We start from the raw sequence: 19,455 nt of genomic DNA on the forward strand, positions 1-19,455 counted from the left end.
TTTTAAATTCCACGTACATATTTGTCGTCTCCGCTACGCAGTTATGCCGAGTTAACAAGAGCGCGCCAGTCGTTTATTCTCTTCGAAATTTGGTGCCAATTCGAGATACCAAAGGAGTGGTAGTATTCCCCTTCATCTGCTTCCGCCGTCAGGTATTGCGTCGAATACCTTCAGAGCTGGTCTTTATTCATACGGACGACATGACTTAGCCAGCGCAGCCACTGTCTTCTAATTCGCTGAATTATGTCAATGTGTCGTATATCTCATACAGCTCATCGTTCCCTCGAATGCGATATTCGCTATGGCCAACACCCAAAGGACCATAAATCTTTCGCATAACCTTTCTCTCGAAAACTCGTAACGTCGACTCATTAGCATGATGGGAGTAATGAGTGACTTGGCATGAGCTTTGTTCGTCAAAAGAGGACTTATTGGCAAGAGTTATTTTGGGGTCAATACTTGGATAGAGGAAATTATCTACGACTTCGAGATTATGACTGTCAACAGTAACTTGGGAGCGACGACTGTTTGGTTGATGACAGGAGATATCTCGTCTTGTCATTGTTCACTACCAGACGCATTTGCTTCACTTCCTCATATACAAATGTCTGATTTTCATTGGTCACTATGTATGGCAACTATATGTGAGGGTGGGCCGATATTGGCAGTTTTGACAAATGAGCAACTTCTTGGCCAGAAAAAAACGTGTACAAAATTTCAGGCCGATATCTTAACATCTGAGGGACTAGTGCGCGTATATACAGCGAGACGGGCGGATGAAAAGGCATGGCTTAATTGAGTCTGAACGTCACGTTAATCATTTATCGGGTACACGACGTTTCCTTCTGGGCACCCCAGTGGGCAGGGGGAATTTACCCGCGGTAAGGTATGCCTGAGGTAAGAGACGACTAATATGCACTAAGTCAGTATTTTTTGCTTTGCCTCGAAATTTCAGCAAAGTCTTTGTCAGAAATAGTGCTATAATACTCAGCTTGAACTGATATTATAGACATTGAATGAGTTTTCTTCTAATAAAAATACATTTGAAGTTCAAGCAACAAATATCACCAGTCATTGAGTGTGATGGTTGAACAACTGGTAGTAGGAAAAGCTACAAGGTCTGACCGGAGACTATAATATGGTACCACGGGGAGCCGTTAGCCGTTGGAGTTCGCTACAGTCTGCTCATTGGGTTTGGCCCTTAGGGAAAATTCGTGGTAGCTCTGGTTTAAACCTAAAGGCAGGTAGAATGAAATATTAAATACAGTGTGGAGTCGCACTGCGGCCGAATGCCGGACTCACAGCACGGCAGAGGTTTTAGATCGACCTCGAACCAGACCAAGATAGAAAAGGTGTCCCTTCCATCAGACCATAAAAAGAGATTTTACCTGTGTCGGAAGAAAAAATTCACCAAAACTAGCGCGTTTAAGACAAAGTAACCTGCAATATGGTGATGCGCCTAAAATTATGTCATTATTATTATTAAAACGTTATATTTCGAATTCATTTGAAATCATTGAAAGAAACAGCCTAAAAATTACAAAACTTGCTACGCGCTGAGAAATTTACTGGAAAACAACAAACACCCATAAGATGTTGGCAACTCTACGTGCTCTACTGTGCTATCATTCATATAGACTTTTTTCAACGTTGCTTTATTGGAATGTAGGCGAAGGCAATATTGATTGCCGCGGCCGGGCAGAGGACGAAGAATGCATTTGTTGACGAGCCGGCAACGGCAGTGTGCTGCAGGGACGAACGATTTTGGTGGTTGTTTGTTTTCATACCTAAAGCGCTCTCACAAACACACACAAAAGACGGGCAAGCCAGCCGGGCTGCAAGTAAGCAAGCAAAAGCAATTCAACAAACAAACAAGCAGATACACATTTGTTACTTCACATACACATACTCTCATGAGAGCACGAAAGTGTGGTGAAGAGCTACATTATGGTTATGGCTAAGCGTGCGACGACGTAAACAAAAATTTGAATTTTTCAAATCAGTTTTTGGCGGCACTCCAAGCGGTACAGACCGGTCAAATCGCCAGCAAGTGTTTGCGTGCGTACATGTGTACGAAATTTTACGAATGTTCGTGTGTGTGAGTGTGCGTGTGCGTTAAAGCGGGTGAAATACACGTAACGTAAACACACAACGTTCGACGTGATTAAGGGAAGAAAGTGAAGCGCCCATGAAATATGTGCAATTGATGAATGGAGCACCGGAATCCTGCGCGCGGCAGGATATGCATACAAATAGTATATAATAAATGTAGTGAAGGTGAAAATATTAAAATTGACAACAAAAACAAAAAAAAATCATTGAAGTGCTATTGAAAAAATTTAAGAAAAAAAATTGTGCCAAAGTTGATTTAAAGTTGAAAAATGTACAGAAGCTGACCAACATAAAACACTGTTGACCACATGCACCCTCGTAGGCAACAACAACAACAAGAAATACCAAAAATAATTTCCTTACACAAACGGTAAAAACGTACATTTCCGCACTTAAAGCAGTCATTAAGCACACAAAAAGCCCAGAAATTGCAACTAATCTCCGCTGCAATAAAAAAAACACACAAACAACAACAACATAAACAAAAGAAATTACCTAAACGCAATCATTATCAACATGGAAGCCAGCAGGAGTGCCACCCCCATAAATCAAATCACTTCCACTGCCAACGCCAACGCCAAAGCCACCATCAGCTTCAGTGCTAGCACCAACAACAAAAATACCAGCAACAAAAATCACAATAACACCGCTTCCAGCAACAACATTTCGAGTGGCTCGGTTGTCTTTGAGAACGGCACAATCATGGGTACCGTCTACGACTACAACACGAGCTACAGCAGCAGCAACAACAGCATTAGTAGTCATAGGAATAGCAGCTATTACCAACAGCCGGAAGGGCAGTTTGCCAGCATACCGGAGATTGTAATCAACGGCAGCTACAACAGCCATCAGAATCTACACCACCAACAACAACAGCAGCAGCAACAACAACAACCACAGAAGCAATATCAGCAAACAGAGGCTCACATGGGCGATTCAACCGGCAATTGTGATGATTCCGCCATTGAAAGCACCGCACTACTCTCCTCCACTGACAACACCAACACCTTCCCAACGATGAATGGCGTTGTAGATCTGGATGCCGTTGAAGCGTCCGATGCTGTGGTGAACGACGAATTCGAGCAATTCCTCTTAAATCGCAGCACCTCCGATAGCAACATACTCGAGTCCAGTATTTATAGCGAACTCCAATTTCCGCCCTCAATCGGTAGTATCAGTATTGGCGGCGGCGTGGGCGCTGCGTATGTGGGTGCTGGTGGTGGTGTTGTTGGCGCTGCTGCTGCCGTTGGTGGTTGCATGGGCACATCAATGGCCCAGCAATGCCAACTGGCGGCCGCGCGCGCTCAACTGCAATTGCCGCCAGTGCCACCGATGAGCGCAGCAAATGCCGCCAACGCTACAAACACCACCACCAACAACAACAATAACAATAACGCTAGTGTAACCGAACTGGCCGAGCTGCTGAACACGAGCACCTGTTCGCGTGACTCATCGTCGCGTGCCAGCAAACGCTCACGTACGCGCAAGTCGCACAAATCGAGCAGCAAGGCGAAATGGAATGCGAATGTGACTGCGAATGTGGCACAGGGTGCTGCCACAGCGGCAGCGGCGGCTGCTGCCACCTATCCACCACAATATGCGGCCATATTTCTGGATCATGGCAATATGACGGCGGCTGCCAATGCAATGGGACAGATTGCAAGTGCGGCAGCTGGTTCGCCCTTCTTGAATGCACCGATTGTGGATGCCGCAACGGCGGCAGCATACTTGCAACAACAGCCGTATCAGCTGATAACTACGGCGACGGCGCCATATGCGCATCTCGGCAGGCATCTGCACCACAGGTGGGTGAAAAGCAATACCTTAGCCGTTTACAAAACTACATACATACATATATATATGTATATACATCTATAAATGTATATAAAAGTCATTTACACATTTAATTAGCAATACATAATATATTTTCGTATACAGGCAGTATATATGTGCGCGTTTACGGCTTGCCTGTGTTGGTTGTTGAGTAATTCCGACGCTGCCTTGATTGAAAGTGTGGTGACACACAGTGAGTTTATGCGCAGTTTTCAGCTTAAAGCCCATAAGTAAATATGCAGCTTTAAGCATCACATTTTTAAAGCTCATACTTATGCGGGAGAGTGACGTATACACGAAAGAGAGTAGGTCACGTTTATATTATGACATTAAATGTCATTTACTGAAAACATAACATGTTAATGCCATAACGGTATTTTTATTAAGGAAAACTTAAAAAACTTGACATGTTGCCATTTCATGTCATAATTTTTTGTAACAGAAAGAGTGAACAAGCCATTAGCTACAGAAAAATATACTTTTAAAGCATACATACTTTCTTTTTGCGTTATAAAACGAATTTCTTCATTATTTTCACTCATTTTTGCACAGCTGTAACTTTTTTCAACTTCCCGGAATTCAATTTTTTTTGGTTAAATGATGCTTTAAATCTCACCTTTCTAACACTATATGGTATGATACAATGTAATTGGTAGTACTGGAGATCTATTGACAAAATACGAAAAGCCTTTTTCGACTATCCAATATTAAAAAAAATGCTGTTTTCCGCTAAGATCGAATATAAATTGTGCAATTTGCAATGCAGTTTACAGGTTAGAGTTAGATATTTTTGAAAGTATGGAGAGCGCATGCGCAAGCAAGGCATGATTCTCAAGGTAACCTCACTTCTAATCTAGTTTTTGTTGTTTTGCAAACGTCATGTAGTGCTTGATCGCATCATAAGGATTCCAACTGCTCTCTATATACAAAAAATCTACCCAAGAAACTGCTAGAACATGTCCTCTGGGTTCAGTTCGCGCTATATAACAATAACCTATTTTTAGCTTTTGAACTTTTCTTCTAAGATTGCACATTATCCTAAAAACACATAATTTTATTAAATTCTTATGCTTCTGCATGGTAAGAACACACTGGGAAGCTTAACTGAAATGAAAAATAACATCAAAAAATGTTTTATTTCAAATAAGCTTTCCAGGTTATTTGCTAGATCTACGGATCGGATTTAAATTTGTCATCAAAAATATATTTTCTAACGAATGTTGCCAAATATTTACTCAATTTTTAAATGTGATTTCAATTCCTACATTTAAATATTTAGAGTTAATTTTGCAATTTTGTTGATTTTTAGTGCAATAAATTTTATATGCTCATTATATGAAGATAACTGTTTTATATTTGGCCGATATTGTAGAAATTTTTGAGTAATGAAGATCATTAAAGAATGAATTCAATGTGTTTTTTGCATAAAAATAAGAACTGTATATATAATATTCTTCGCGTTTCAACTTAAGGAGTAATACTAAATGATATACCAACACATAATGCGTGTTCTCAGCACGAAATGTATAGTTAGTAGTCCAAGGATCAAAGCTAAAACATGAAAAACAATATTTTTAATGAATTAGCTCGCTTGGGAGCATACAGACTTTGGCTAGGATCCAAAGACATTTCTTAAAACACGTGTTGCTTCCGGTCGAACATAGTGAATATAGAACATTATTTATACCCTGAAAAGTGTTTGATAAGTTTGCCACGAAATTTGTAACACTTATAAAATATATGTATATTCTTAATTGATCAGCGTGACGAGCTAAGCCGATTTAGCTAAGCCCGTTTGTCTGACCCTTTACCCGACCTGTATTTGCGAGAACTACTTACTCAGTTTTTGAGATATCGATCTGAATTTGCGCACGTTCTTTTTCTCCTAAGATCCTGATCATTTGTGGGAACCGACGATATCGGACCACTATAGCATATAGTTGCCATACATACTGAACGTTAAAAAGCAAGTCCTTGTATGGAGAACTTTTGTATTTGCCGAGACATCCTCATGAAAGGCATGTGTTGTTGTTCAGAGCGCATTACTACAGCGTAAAGCGATAAAGAAAACCGAACGATCACGATCATGTTTTTGTATGGGAAACTTTTTTATTTGAAAATCTATCTTCACGAAATTCGACATGGATCGGTTGTCTAAAGTAGTGATACTACATATAAACAAATCATTCAGTTATAGCTGCCATACAAGCTGAACTATCAAATTCAAATTCTTGTAAGGAAAACTCTTTTATTTGACGAGATATCCTCATGAAATTTGGCATATATTGTTGTCCAAAGCAATGTTACAATATGCAATATATCGCAGAGATCGGATCACCATAGCATATAGCTGCCATACAAACTGAACGAAGACGATCAGGTTTTTCAATGGAAAACTTTTTTATTAGACAAAATATCTTCCCAAAATTCGGCGCATAGTATTTTCCAAGGCAAGACTACAAACTGCGAAGAAATTGTTCAGATCGAATAACTATAGCATATAGCTGTCATATAAGCTTACAGATCAAAATATTTATAAAGATATTTTTATGCACTTTTGTACTATAGGAAAAGCAGCTTTTAAAGCTATTATAGCTTCGGAGCAGCCGTGGTTAACGTCAGTTCCTGTATTTTTTCCGTAATTAACTTAATAATCTATGTTAAAACATTTAACATAAAATTAACGTCGCTAAGGCTTTCTAATTGCTGAGTATGCAACGAAAGGAGCAAACAATTTATGTTTTCAAAATCAATACGCCTGTCATTCACCCGTGTTAATCCTTAAAACACTGCTGATTTAATGTAGTACTATGTCCCGACACAGCATGACCTGTAGCCTAACCTCTGATCTCCGCAGCATCCCCAGAAGCTATAAAAAGTTTCTAAAGTCACGTGTACTTCACTGCTCTCAACAACATATGCGTGGGATTTGTAGCCAAACAGAACTTGCCTCCACCGCAACTACGCCTTTTGCTTAGAAATCGTGCTGCTACAACGGAATGTGTCCTTAAACAACACACACACATACATTCATTGCGACAAAATCAAGTTATCACGCACGAAATCCACAAATCAATACCAACATTAACCAACATAATTTAAGTAATCAAACAAAACACACGCACACACTCGAACTCACACACACACACATGCATATGCATGTTTCCAATTTATGTGTTTTGCGAGCAAATGAAAATTTATCGCTTTAAGTGTATCGATATTTGTGGGGCGCACGGCAAAGCGTCAACAAATTTCCATCATTTTTATTCCTGTCACAAACGCAGCCAAGTCGGGCGCAAAGTGTGAACAGTGTTGCTTGCGGCGGCGCAGCTATTTGCGGAGCTTAAAACAAAGGACGATGTCCTTGTAACATGCGTTTTTATTGCATGCAGCACACACACAAACACACACACGCGTCCAAAGCAATGTTGGCAAGTGATATGACGAGGGCGGAGACGGGACAGCAAGCAGTGGCTCCGTTGATGATGATTTGTTTTTGGCTTCATCATTGCGACGACAACTTTTTCAATACATTCCCATTCATTACAACTACTTGCTCCAGTTTTTTGTTGTTGTTTTTGGTTTCTTTATTTGTTTTGCGTTTCGGTTGTGCTGTGTTTCGTGCCACTACCGTTTGCTGGCTGCGCCAAAAGTCCACTCGAACCGCAGCGATGCGAAGTTAAAGTGGCTCCTAAATCAAAGTCAGTCATCCAAAATGTCGAAAACCACCCCACCAGCAGACGGAATACGTGTAACAAATGAAACAAAAGCAGAACTATTCCGAAATGAAATGAAAAAATGCGCTCAAAAAAAAAAACAGAAAAAATGAGGGAAAAATCAAACGGACACCAGCCAACGTACGCCAAGCATATGCATATGAAATACATAATGAAAAAAAAGTGGAGCGGGGCACAAGAACCAGAACAAAAACGAAAACGAAAACGGAAAAAATCAGAAATATTGTTTGGAGCGGGAAATGAAATCAAGCATCTCACGAAAAAGTTTCAGTTTGACAGGCGCATTTAAAATTGTAATTGGCATGCTCCATCACGATGCGGGATGGATGGACAGACGTACAGACGGACGAACGGACAGCCAGAGGCCAGACGGACAAGCGGATGAATGTCTGAATGGGGCTGCTCTTGACTACTTGCCGGTTTGGCTGGCTGCTTGACTAGCGGCGCGGGGCGGCATGTGTGCGCGCGCTTGAGTGTGTACGTGGACGACTTGCAGACAGCCGCATGACTTAAACAAGCGCGTACACAAAGCGCTTTCATGTATGTGTGTGCCGCGCTGGCTCACTTATCATTGCCCGAAAATCTTGTCACGCTAACGCATGCAACGCACACGCATACAAATGTGCCACAATGTTGCGCAGTAATGTGGCGCGCTGGTTGCTGCAACGCACACACAGTAGCATTGAGTGGAGCTTAACGTGGAGCCTTCTCGGTATTATTGTATTGTTTAATATGTGCGCGTATAATAGTTGGTGATTGTCGCTCGCTCGCCGCTTGCCGCACTCATTGTCTCCGCGCGTTACCGCAATCTGCGTCGCCACGCACTTGAGGCCGCCGCCACCGTCACCGCCACCGCTCAATAGTGCTGCCTTAATACGCTTTTGTGGCATATTAAACGTGCGCGACGAGGAAACGCATTTATAGCGCTTCATTGTCGACAATTTCATTTCATTATTATTTTTGTCCCTTTGAGCGCGCTCTCATGCATATATATACACACGCACACATGCGTCTATGTTCATTGTATTGTGTAGCTGCTATTATTTTATGCTACTTTATTTTATTTTATTTCATCTTTTCTCACCGAGAAACTTTGCGCTTGCCTTGCCATTCTCGGCGCAGCGCTGGCAGTTAGACAGACAGACAGACATAAGCTGCTATGCTTACGTACTTACTTACTTACTTATAAGTATATGCTTGCGTCGTTGCGTATTCACTGCCAAGCGTATGGCGTGCGACTTTGCATACACACTTTTGTCCATGGCCTAATGTGTGTGTGTGTGTGTCTGTGCGCGGGCTTATGAGGAAATAGCGCCTGACGGGCGAAGCCAATAGAAATTCCACAAATGTCGCTATACTTTTGTAACACACAAAGCGCGAACTATTTGTAGTTGTCGTTGTTTTTTCTTCATTTTTGTATTTTCCTCATTTTTTATTTCTATTTTCTTAAATTTTTTTATTTTCTTCATTTTTTATTTTTATTTTTTTTTATTTTTTTTTGTGCCTTGTAATACTTTCACAGCTACTTAGTTGTCATAGCACTTCACGTTGTAGACTTTTCTCCGCAATTTATTTATATAATTTTGCCTGTGTGTTTTCTTATTGTATTTTCTGTTTCTGTTTTTACTGCTGCTTAATTTTTATCTCTTCCTGCCGTCAGCCATCAAACATTTGCATGTCGCTGCTGCCAAAAAGTTTTGAAATGTCTGCTTTTTAGTATTTGACACAGACAATGTTGCAGCTAAAAACGTGTGTACTCCTTTGAGTATACCAGTTCATTTACTCACACACACACAAACACACGCAGCAACAGAAACTGAAGCAGCAGCAGCAGCAGCAGAAACAGAAATTAATGCGCGCGTCTGTACGTGCGCCCGCCATAATGGGGTGCCCTTGCATAAATCTACTTCGCACCGCCAGCCGTTGCACAAGATGCTAGGGCAGGGCGTGGAGGTGGGCTGACTAAAAGATGCAGTCAAAAGCAGCACTAACAACAACACCAGCGACCGGCAACAGCAGCTGCCTTTGCCGCTGACGCTGCCTCCGCAGTGCGAATTGTGAATTAGAGCGTACACAATAATAACAAAAAACACGATTAATTACTTTAATGATATGTACGTTGATAATTGTATGGTACTTAGTGTCGTTGGGCTGCCAACTAAGTGTTGTAATTGACCCAATTATATAAATATATGTACATAAGTACGTGCGTGCGTGTGCACTGGTCTTCGTTGTGTATGTGGGTTGTAATTTGGCATGAAATTGGGTAGCTACTTTGGATTAAATCTGAATCTGAAAGTCCTCCTAACAATAATATGAAGAAAATAATTTAATGCTATAATTTGGCCTGCTACGTGCCTAGCTAAATATGTATGTATGTATGTATGTAGGCGGGTACTGTGTATATGCGCTAGTTGGTTGCCTTCCTGTTCTAAGTCATTACAATTAAAGTAATAACAACAACTTAGATTGCACCCAATGGACTATAACATTTCACATATAAGACGTTTCCATACATGAACTTGATTTTGATCGCCAAGTTTGTATGGCAGCTATATGTTATAGTAGTCCGATCGGAATAATTTTTCGAGTTATGTACCCTTGCTTTGGATAATAATCTATGACAATTTCATAAAAGTATTGTGTAGTCGAAAAAGTATTTTCGTATTTTATCAATAAATGTCGTTGCAGTCGTATATCTTCAGTACAAGAACAAGATTTTGATCGTTATGTTTGTATGGCAGCTATATGGTACAGCGGTACTATATCGACCATTCCGACAAATTTGCACCTTCTTGGGGAGGAAAGGACGTGTGCGAAGTTTCAGATCGATATTTCAAACACCAAAGAACAACTTGGCGTGTATACCTATACACAGCTGGTTAGATTAATGATTAACTCGACTCAGTCCGTCACCCTGATCATTTACATATATGTGAGCGAGAACGACGAAACCTTTTTCTTGAATTATTTTATTTTGAAAATTGGTTAATTTTAAGCTTTCTTCCATCAAAACTTCCAAATCCAAATCAAATATGTTAAATCTCTCTCTCGAAAAAGATAATTGATATTATTTTTCAATTCCTATGCGTTTCTTTCTCTGGGCTTTCACTCCAAATGAGATTTACTTTTCAGTCCCACAAGTTTCTTTGAAGGTATCCTCAGACCCTATCTGCGGCCTACTTCACTACAAATTGCAATTTATCATACCAGAAATATTTCCACAGATTTGCTTAAGCACTATAAAAACCATTAGAACTCAATCATAACTAAAGTAAAATTAAATTAAAATTCGGCAACATAAAAAGTACCGCAAATAAATTAAATCAAATTGTCAATAAAACAAATTTTTTTCAAAATCAAATTATTTTTTTTAATTAATGCCATTACACATAAATGATTGCAATACTTTTTCGAAGTACTTCAATGGACTTTTTCTCGCGCTCACTACGCAATCAAAATTGACATCTTCAAACCACAAACCGACTAAACCACAATTGCACTCATTTGCGCTGTATAGTCTATAAATTATATATTATACACAACACATTGTCTGTCAATCAGAATTAACAAAAGGTATTTCATTTAAGTACATTGATAAAGGTGTTGTAATTGAAAAGTGGATGTGGAAGGGATGAAGCCAGATTGTTAGCGAAAGGACGTGATGAAAACAAAATTTATAAAAAGTATTTATCTATATAAATATATTTTTTGTATATATTTTACATATTAAAAATGGTATGTTTATACAAAAAATAAATATTTATGATATATAAAAAATATATTAAGTTTGCCTAAAAATACGAAAAGACTTTTTCGACTACCCAATATTTAATTGCAAACTATAACAAATAAATTTTTTATAATTTTTTTTTTTTACCAGAAATTAAATTATAATCATTTAACGCCATAAATTATTTGTTAATTTAGCTAAGGCGCGCGAAAAAAAATTTTAAAAAATTTAAATAAAATATTTGTTCGCACAAAATTAATGTCATAGTGCAGCACAACTTTGATGGCAATCAAAATGCAATTTATAAAATTCTAACAATTTAATGGTAAATTAACTTTGTTGCAAAAACTGTAATCAAATATCAAATAAAACGCAGAAAAAGCCGCTACAGACACTGAAACAACACTAACTCATTAAAAATCTGAGCAATCAAAGGCATTGACAAAAAAATTACGAATTTTCAAAAAAGTACAAATTTACAAAAACAAGCGCAAATTTACAAAAACAAGCACAAATTTATAAAAACAAGTACAAATTAAAAAAAAAACCAAATATGACAAATATGCACAAAAATGCAATCACTTTTGATCATGTGTCTGTGTCTTTGTGTTGGCATGCGAAAATATTTGCGCCGAAAAAACCAAAGGTTCTCCACAAAAACGGCAATTCAATTAAAATTAGATTATAAATATTCGCTTTGTTAATACTTTGTTTCAATAGGCATTCCTTTCATGCAAATAAAAAGCAATACATATCACATGTAGGCAAGCGCAGAGGACAAAAAGCAGGCGCTTGCAATTTATACAACGCCAATTTCGGCTTGTCAAAAATGTGTGATGGAAAATCAAACATTTTTTAGAACACTTTTTCCTATAGGTTATGACAGTTTTGTCATTTTTGACATTTTCAGTAGGAAGAATACTTCATATCAGGCAACACGACGAGTGCCGATGACTTACGAAGCTCTATAAAAGTGATTAAACTGCGCTGGCGGCGCGGAAAAACGAATTTTAGAAATTATTATTGAGCATACTAACAAAATTAGCATTGAAACCAGTTAGAAATTTTTGAAATTTTCATATATAATTTTTTTCCAAAATTCATGAACCACAACTAAATTTCACGCTAAATGCTGGCCAATCTACTATTAACGCATAATTAAATGGCTTACAATGTAACAACAACAACATGCCGTATTTAATTAAACTGCATCTACAATTCAGTATTGTGCAAATTTTTTCAATATTTTTCCAATGCAAATTAATTTTGAAACAAAAAATTCATCAAAAAATAATAATGATTGCGAAGCATTTAGTTATTGTAATTAAATTAGTTTCTTTGTTGCAATGCAATTTTCACAACATTGCTGCAATTTTGTTGGTAACCATGGGCATATATACAAACGTACATACATACACAAGCGTTTGTTTGCTTGTGTAGCTGCAGCGAGCTGGGTAAACTGGTTAACAAATCCTCTGATAACCGCGAAAATTTACATTTACTCCGCGAACTTAATTATGCAGAAAAATAAATTTGCATAACTGCAAACAGTTATGCGTACAATAAAATTTGTATTGCGCTGCCCCGCAAGCACACACACACACATACACACATCAATGCTAGATTAGCATTTAGAGTGGATAAAGTTTGGCACTACAAATAAGATTCCAGATAAATCAATTTTAGTGCTTTGCCATGAAAATAATGAAAAAGTAACCGAATTCGTTTAATAAAGTGGATTTAAATTAAAATCGCACATAGAAACAAAATATTTATTTTCGAGAGATTTATAATGTTTCAGCAGGATTTGTGTGGTCATCAACATATGTGGGTGCATCAACTGTTATGCACTCAGCACTTTGTAACGGAATTAAAATGATTTTAGTAGTCATCTTATATGACCGTCATGTATTTTCAGCTGGCTTAAAGTTTCAAAGCAGTTTAGAAGCATAGGCTTGCATCGCTTACGGTCTGTAATATTAGGTATTGCACCTATTTCACATGACTAAAGACTAAGAGCTTTCAGCTAAATCGTTATTTTTGAGCAACTGATATTGCTAACGGTACTTTCTTTGAGATCGTAGATTTTTCACTTTCATTAGACGGGTCTGGCGACTCAGTATCATACGATGTTAAATATAAATAGAAATTACATTGAACTTCAAATCAAAAATCTTCGTCAACTGTCTCATTTGAAGCTTTTCTGAGCTTTCACTCTGCTCTGAAGCTTTAATTGATTTTCATTTATTCCATAAATTGTAAGTGATTGAATTTCAAACGAAAAACCTTCCATAACTGTCTGCATTGAAAGTTTTCTGAGCTTTCACTTTGCTCTGGAGCTTTCATAAACTTTTATTTATTCCATAAACAGGTTTGAAATTGAATTCTAAACCAAAAAGCTTTGATAACTGCGTTACTTGAAACTTTGCTGAGCTTTCGTTTTGCCCTGAAGCATCTAGTAAAGCACATTTATTCAATTTAGCAAAAAAGATTATTAAAATTTGCTAGCTATATAAAATGAAATTCATAAACTGGTTGAGAATTATAAGTTGCAAAGTGGAATGAAAGAAATAATTTAAAATATTGCAGAAATTTAATATTTAAACTAACTTTTATGAAAACAAAATATACTCCAATTTTTATATACTGAAAAGTGTTTGCTAAATTTACCAACCGAGTTTTTAACGCCCAGCAGGAAACGTCAGAGATCCTCTAAAATTTTTATACCAATGAACTGATGAACTGAGTCGGTTTAGCCATGCCCGTCTTTTGGTATATTCCTGCATGATTAAATCCTTTAGTTTTTGAGCTATCACTTTGAAATTTTGCAGGCGTCTTTTTCTCTTCAAGAATTGTTCATTGGTTGTAACCGTCAATATCGGACTACTATATCATTAGCTACCATACAAACTCAACGCTCAAAATCAAATTCTTGTATGGCAGACTTTTTTATTTGAAGTTACATCTTCATGAAATCTAGCATACATAGATTATTGCCCGCTATTGAGATGCAGAATAGAAAAATACTCTACTGTTTTTTTAAAACCAAAATCACATTTTTAAATTAAAAATTCTTTAAAATTCTACTAAACTTAATTATTTATAATTACTTTTTTGAATATAAAAAATTGATTTTTTCAATTATTTTTTTTTATTACATATGAGCACCATTACATATTTATGAGCATCAAAAACAGGCGCTACTTTTTAATTCATATAACAATGGCTGCGCACACACACACTCGTACATACGCAATTATTCATCTTCGCAAGCTGAAAATATTTGTTTTGTTAGGAATTGATTTCGCATACGCTTTTAAAATCAATTCAAAAGCGAATTTCAAATGAATTAATTAAAATATATTTTAATTAAAAATATGCCACAGTCCAAGTTTTTAAGGCTATAAGAGAAATTTTCAAACAAATTAGAATTTATATTAAAATTGGTGTGCAATCAACTGCAAGCAGCAGTGCACATGCACACGCACACAAACAAATATCAATGCCAAATCAATTTAAGTATGTGAGCGAATATTTAGTAGTGTGTGTGGGTGTGGGTGTGGGTGTCTAGTTAACAGCAGTTGCCATATGTCACATTTGACTGCATATCTATGCATATTTATGCGGCCAAACACACACGCACACACATAGATAATTGCTATATATATATAATATATATTATATATGTATGTATATATACCTTCGTATGATTATCACATTGCCGTGCCGCACACTTGAACGCAATCGGAGTCAAACACATACTCCGCACAATTGAAATTTAAATTGCTTTTGTCAGCTGAAGTGTGTAAAATCACTTTAACATTGATAACAAGCAGCAGCAACAACAACAACAACAAGCAGACACAATAGCAAAAAGATAATGCACGTATCACTGCAGCCATGAGCAGCAACAGCAAATCAATTTGATGGACGCTTGCATTAGAGTGTAGCGGTCATTTAACACAAGCAGATTGTACACCATATACATTTGTACGTTTGTACATATATACAAGTATAATGCCACTACCGTTATGCTGGTGGCATTGTCATAGTGGTACGGCCAAGTGCTGCCGCTTATGAACCACAAATAAGTGCCATACAATCTTGATTAACACAAAATTATTATATTTGACGAGCAGGAAAATTTGTTTGCTCGCTTTGCTCTGTGTTTGTACACACATACATAAATAATTATAATTTTATATATGTACTTAATATACGCTGGACAATTGAAATTAGCATACGCGTAGATAGTTAAGTGAGTTTCTTTAAATAATGGGTGACTTGGCATGTTCGATAACAATTTTTGAAGAAAATACGTAAGTATTTGAAGGCAAAAAATAGAGAAGGACGCGTGCAAAATTTCAAGATGAAAGTTCAAAAACCAAGGTACTTGTTCATGTAGAAACGGACAAAGAGGCTGACATGACTTAATCGACTCAGTTCGTCACTCTGTTTGTTCATATAAACAGTTTATAGGGTGTCTAAAGTTTCCTTCTAGGTCCTACAAACTTGATGGTGAACTTTTTACACACTTTTCAAGATATAAAAATTGGAAGATATATTGTTTTAGATAAAAATTAATTTAAATATTAAATTGCTACTCAAAGATTTGCAGCTTATTATTCTCAACCGGTTTATGAATTTCAGTTTATAAGCTGCCAGCACATTCGAAAGTTTCAATATATTATTTCTTTTGTTAAATAGAGTAAACGAAAATTTATAAAAGCTCCAGAGCAAAGTGAAAGTTCAGTAAAGTTTCAAGACAGACAATTATAAAAAATTTTTGATTTTAAATTCAATTATCTTCTACTTATGGAATAAATGAAAAATTATAATTTAAAAGCTTCAGAGCAAAGAGAAAGCTCAGCAAACCTTCAAGTAATGTAGTTAACAAAGTTTTTTAAATTCAAATTCAATTTAGATTCTATTTATGGAATAAATGAAAACTTATTAAAGCTCCAGAGCAAAGTGAAAGCTCAGCAAAGCCGAGAATAAGACAGCTTTTGAACATTTTTGATTTTAAATTCAATTTACTTTCTATTTATAGAATTAATGAAAATTTATTAAAGCTTCAGAGCAAAGTGAAAGCTCAGCAAAATTTCAAGACAGGCAGTTATTAAAAATTTTTTGCTTTTAAACTCAATTTTCTTCTATTTATGGAATAAATGAAAAATTATAAAAGCTTCAGCGCAAAGTAAAAGCTCAGCAAAGCATCAAGTAAGACAGTTATAAAAGATTTTTTTTTTAAACTCAATTCAATTTCGATTTATAGAAAAAATGACAATTTATTAAAGCTCCAGGGCAAAGTGAAAGCTCAGCAAAGCTTCAAGTAATGTAGTTAACAAGGCTTTTTGGTTTGATATTCAATTTCCTTTCTATTTATATTTAGTCATAGTTTTTGTTATAATAGTAGAAATAATTGTAAAGGAACTTTTTGGACAGCCCAATACAAATCGATTTATATACTTTTGTATGTATGTATGTATGTAGATGTGTATGTATATTGAAGATAATGCCAGTTGACAAACCGATCATTTAAATACGTTGTTTTCATTATAAATGAACAAATGTGTACATGTACGTGCTTATATGCGCTATTTTGCTAACACATATACCAAAATGTATGTATTATGTATATATATACTAAATGTGTATATACAGGAACAATGTAAAGTGAAGATACCAGCTAGAATGACCTGAAAATCTCAAGTAATCATCTAATTGAGCGTACTCACATTGTCCACACAGCCGATACATACATAACATTTGTAGGTATACATACATATGTGTATATAAATATGTAAATATATTTAATATATATATATATATATATATATGATTACTGGCATATGTTTGTTGTTACACATTTATAACACACTTAAGTACGCCTTTGTCAGTTAGTATGTCAGTCTTTACATCAACACACACACATACGCACACTTCTGCACTGCTGCAACACAGAACTAAAAGGCAGATGATTCAGATTTATATGCTAATTGACAGCTAAAAGCAGCTTAAGCTCTTTACATGCTTGCTGTAAATTTTACATTAACACGAGCATACATACGTACATATGTATGAGCAAGTGAATATGCATGTACATATAAAAAGGAATATATAGGTAGAGGTGTGCATGGCTGCTAAGCGGTTGCTTGAGGGTCTGTAGAACAAGCAAAGATGCGGCGCTCGTAAGTCTTACTGTGGGCGCTGCCACAAATGCTGCTTCAAATGCAATTTAGCTATATTACAGTAACCCGGCAGATAACACGATATTTTATGTGTGCGCTTGTGTGTATGTGTGCTGCAGCTACAAGTGCATGCGAGTACAAGGCAAATAGGCGACATTGTCTTGCCGGCACTCAAGCAGCTTGTCGCTTTGTTAAGTAAACAAGCGCTTGATTTACAAGCATGCTTGTAGGCAATCGAACTGGCAATGCAGCAGAGTGGCTGTAACAACAACAACAGCAGCAACGTTAGCAAGCAGTGCAGCAGGCAGGCAACACTAACAACATATGTGCATATGTATGAATATATGTGTGTAGAAGCTTTAGAAGCGCTTGTGCGTGTATGAGTGCAAGTCCCTCTGTGTGTATGTGTGACTTTGTGTGGCTAACACAAATATTTATGCCAAAGATCTATATGCTGTCACACACACACACACACGCAAATGGCTTTAAATTTACTTGAATTAAATTGAACACACAAAACTCTGCTGGCGAGCTTAAACTGTTAATTACATTGCCACACTTACAAATTCAACAACCAAAAAATACAAACACACACACGCACGCATAGACACTTTGTACAAACAAGCATGCAATAACTGGCAGACAATTGGCCCGAAACTGAGTATAAATATCACTGCCACTAATTGCTTGCACAAACAAATACTAACAAGCGTACACACATACACACAGATAGCGCTATATAAACACACACACACAAACATACATACACAGTTAGCTTTCTATTGATATTTCTTTAAAAAGTTTACCTCAAGCAAACGCTGCGCTCATCAGCAGCTCCATTTCAACTGACCGTGCGTCGCCTTGGAGCCGGCAGCCGGCTAAGTGAGCCCAGCGCTCCATTTGGGCGGCCAGTTGCTGGTGTTTGCTCAAGTCATTAGCGCTACACAAACACCATTATTAAGTTTTACATGCAGACTTCGGCCGCAGGCAAGGCAACAACAGAAACAACAGCACTTACAAGCAACAGCAGCTGTTCAGCCCCAAAATTGCTGCATATTTTAAGGCAGCGAAGCCCAAGCACACATACTCACACACACATAGGTGTACAATTTGCACATGAGCACTCTCAAATAGATTGTTGAGAATTCAATAGAAGAAAATGTTGGAAATGCATTAAATGCGTCAAATGAATTTGATACTCGGCAGTGTTCAGGCACATATACAAGTATGTCTGTATGTACCAAAGGTATACTTATATTTGTGTATGTATGTACCATAGTTATATATTTATGTGTGTGTATGCGTATTGGAAAATCTTCCAAATTGTCACTAAGCATAATTGGCAGCTGTTTTAGTGCTGTTGTTATTGTTGTCAGTACCTTTTGTAGTTAAAATTTCTTATTTGTTATTGTTGTAGCGTTGCCTTAGGCACGTAACAATAGCCACTAACATTTTGTAAATTTATTTATTTGACAATTTCTAACGAACGTTCGGCACGCAGCGCACAAACGCTCATAAAGTGCTAGAGATATGAGTTTTATACCCGTCCATCCACACACACACAGAAATATATACGAATATGCTTTTATTGTATCACAAAGGAATACTGGAACAAAAATGTTACAGCATGAAATAAGATTGCTGTATATGGCATATTGAATTAAATATTTGCACCCAGCGAACATTTGTGGAGGGACGCAGCAACTTACCTTTATAGAGCAAGAAATTCATGATGATGAAGTGTGCATCTCAATTATTAGACATTCGAAATATTAATAGATCTTATTGGCAGGTTTAAACCACCTATTTCAACCCCATTCATCTTTTTTCAAGCATGTAGAGAAAAAGT

General features: G+C 37.0%; 1 protein-coding gene across 1 annotated transcript in view; it reads left to right on the forward strand.

Moving 5' to 3' along the window:
- Window positions 1-2,320: 2,320 nt before the first annotated feature.
- The window catches only part of LOC120772689, a 50,572-nt gene continuing 33,437 nt past the window's right edge, over window positions 2,321-19,455 (forward strand). The window contains exon 1 of the mRNA XM_040101428.1: window positions 2,321-3,917. Coding sequence (XP_039957362.1) covers window positions 2,629-3,917 — 1,289 coding nt within the window. The 5' untranslated portion in view covers window positions 2,321-2,628. The remainder of the gene's footprint in view (window positions 3,918-19,455) is intronic.

This window comes from Bactrocera tryoni, chromosome 3 (assembly GCF_016617805.1).
Source record: "Bactrocera tryoni isolate S06 chromosome 3, CSIRO_BtryS06_freeze2, whole genome shotgun sequence".
NCBI classification, from domain to species: Eukaryota; Metazoa; Arthropoda; class Insecta; order Diptera; family Tephritidae; genus Bactrocera; species Bactrocera tryoni.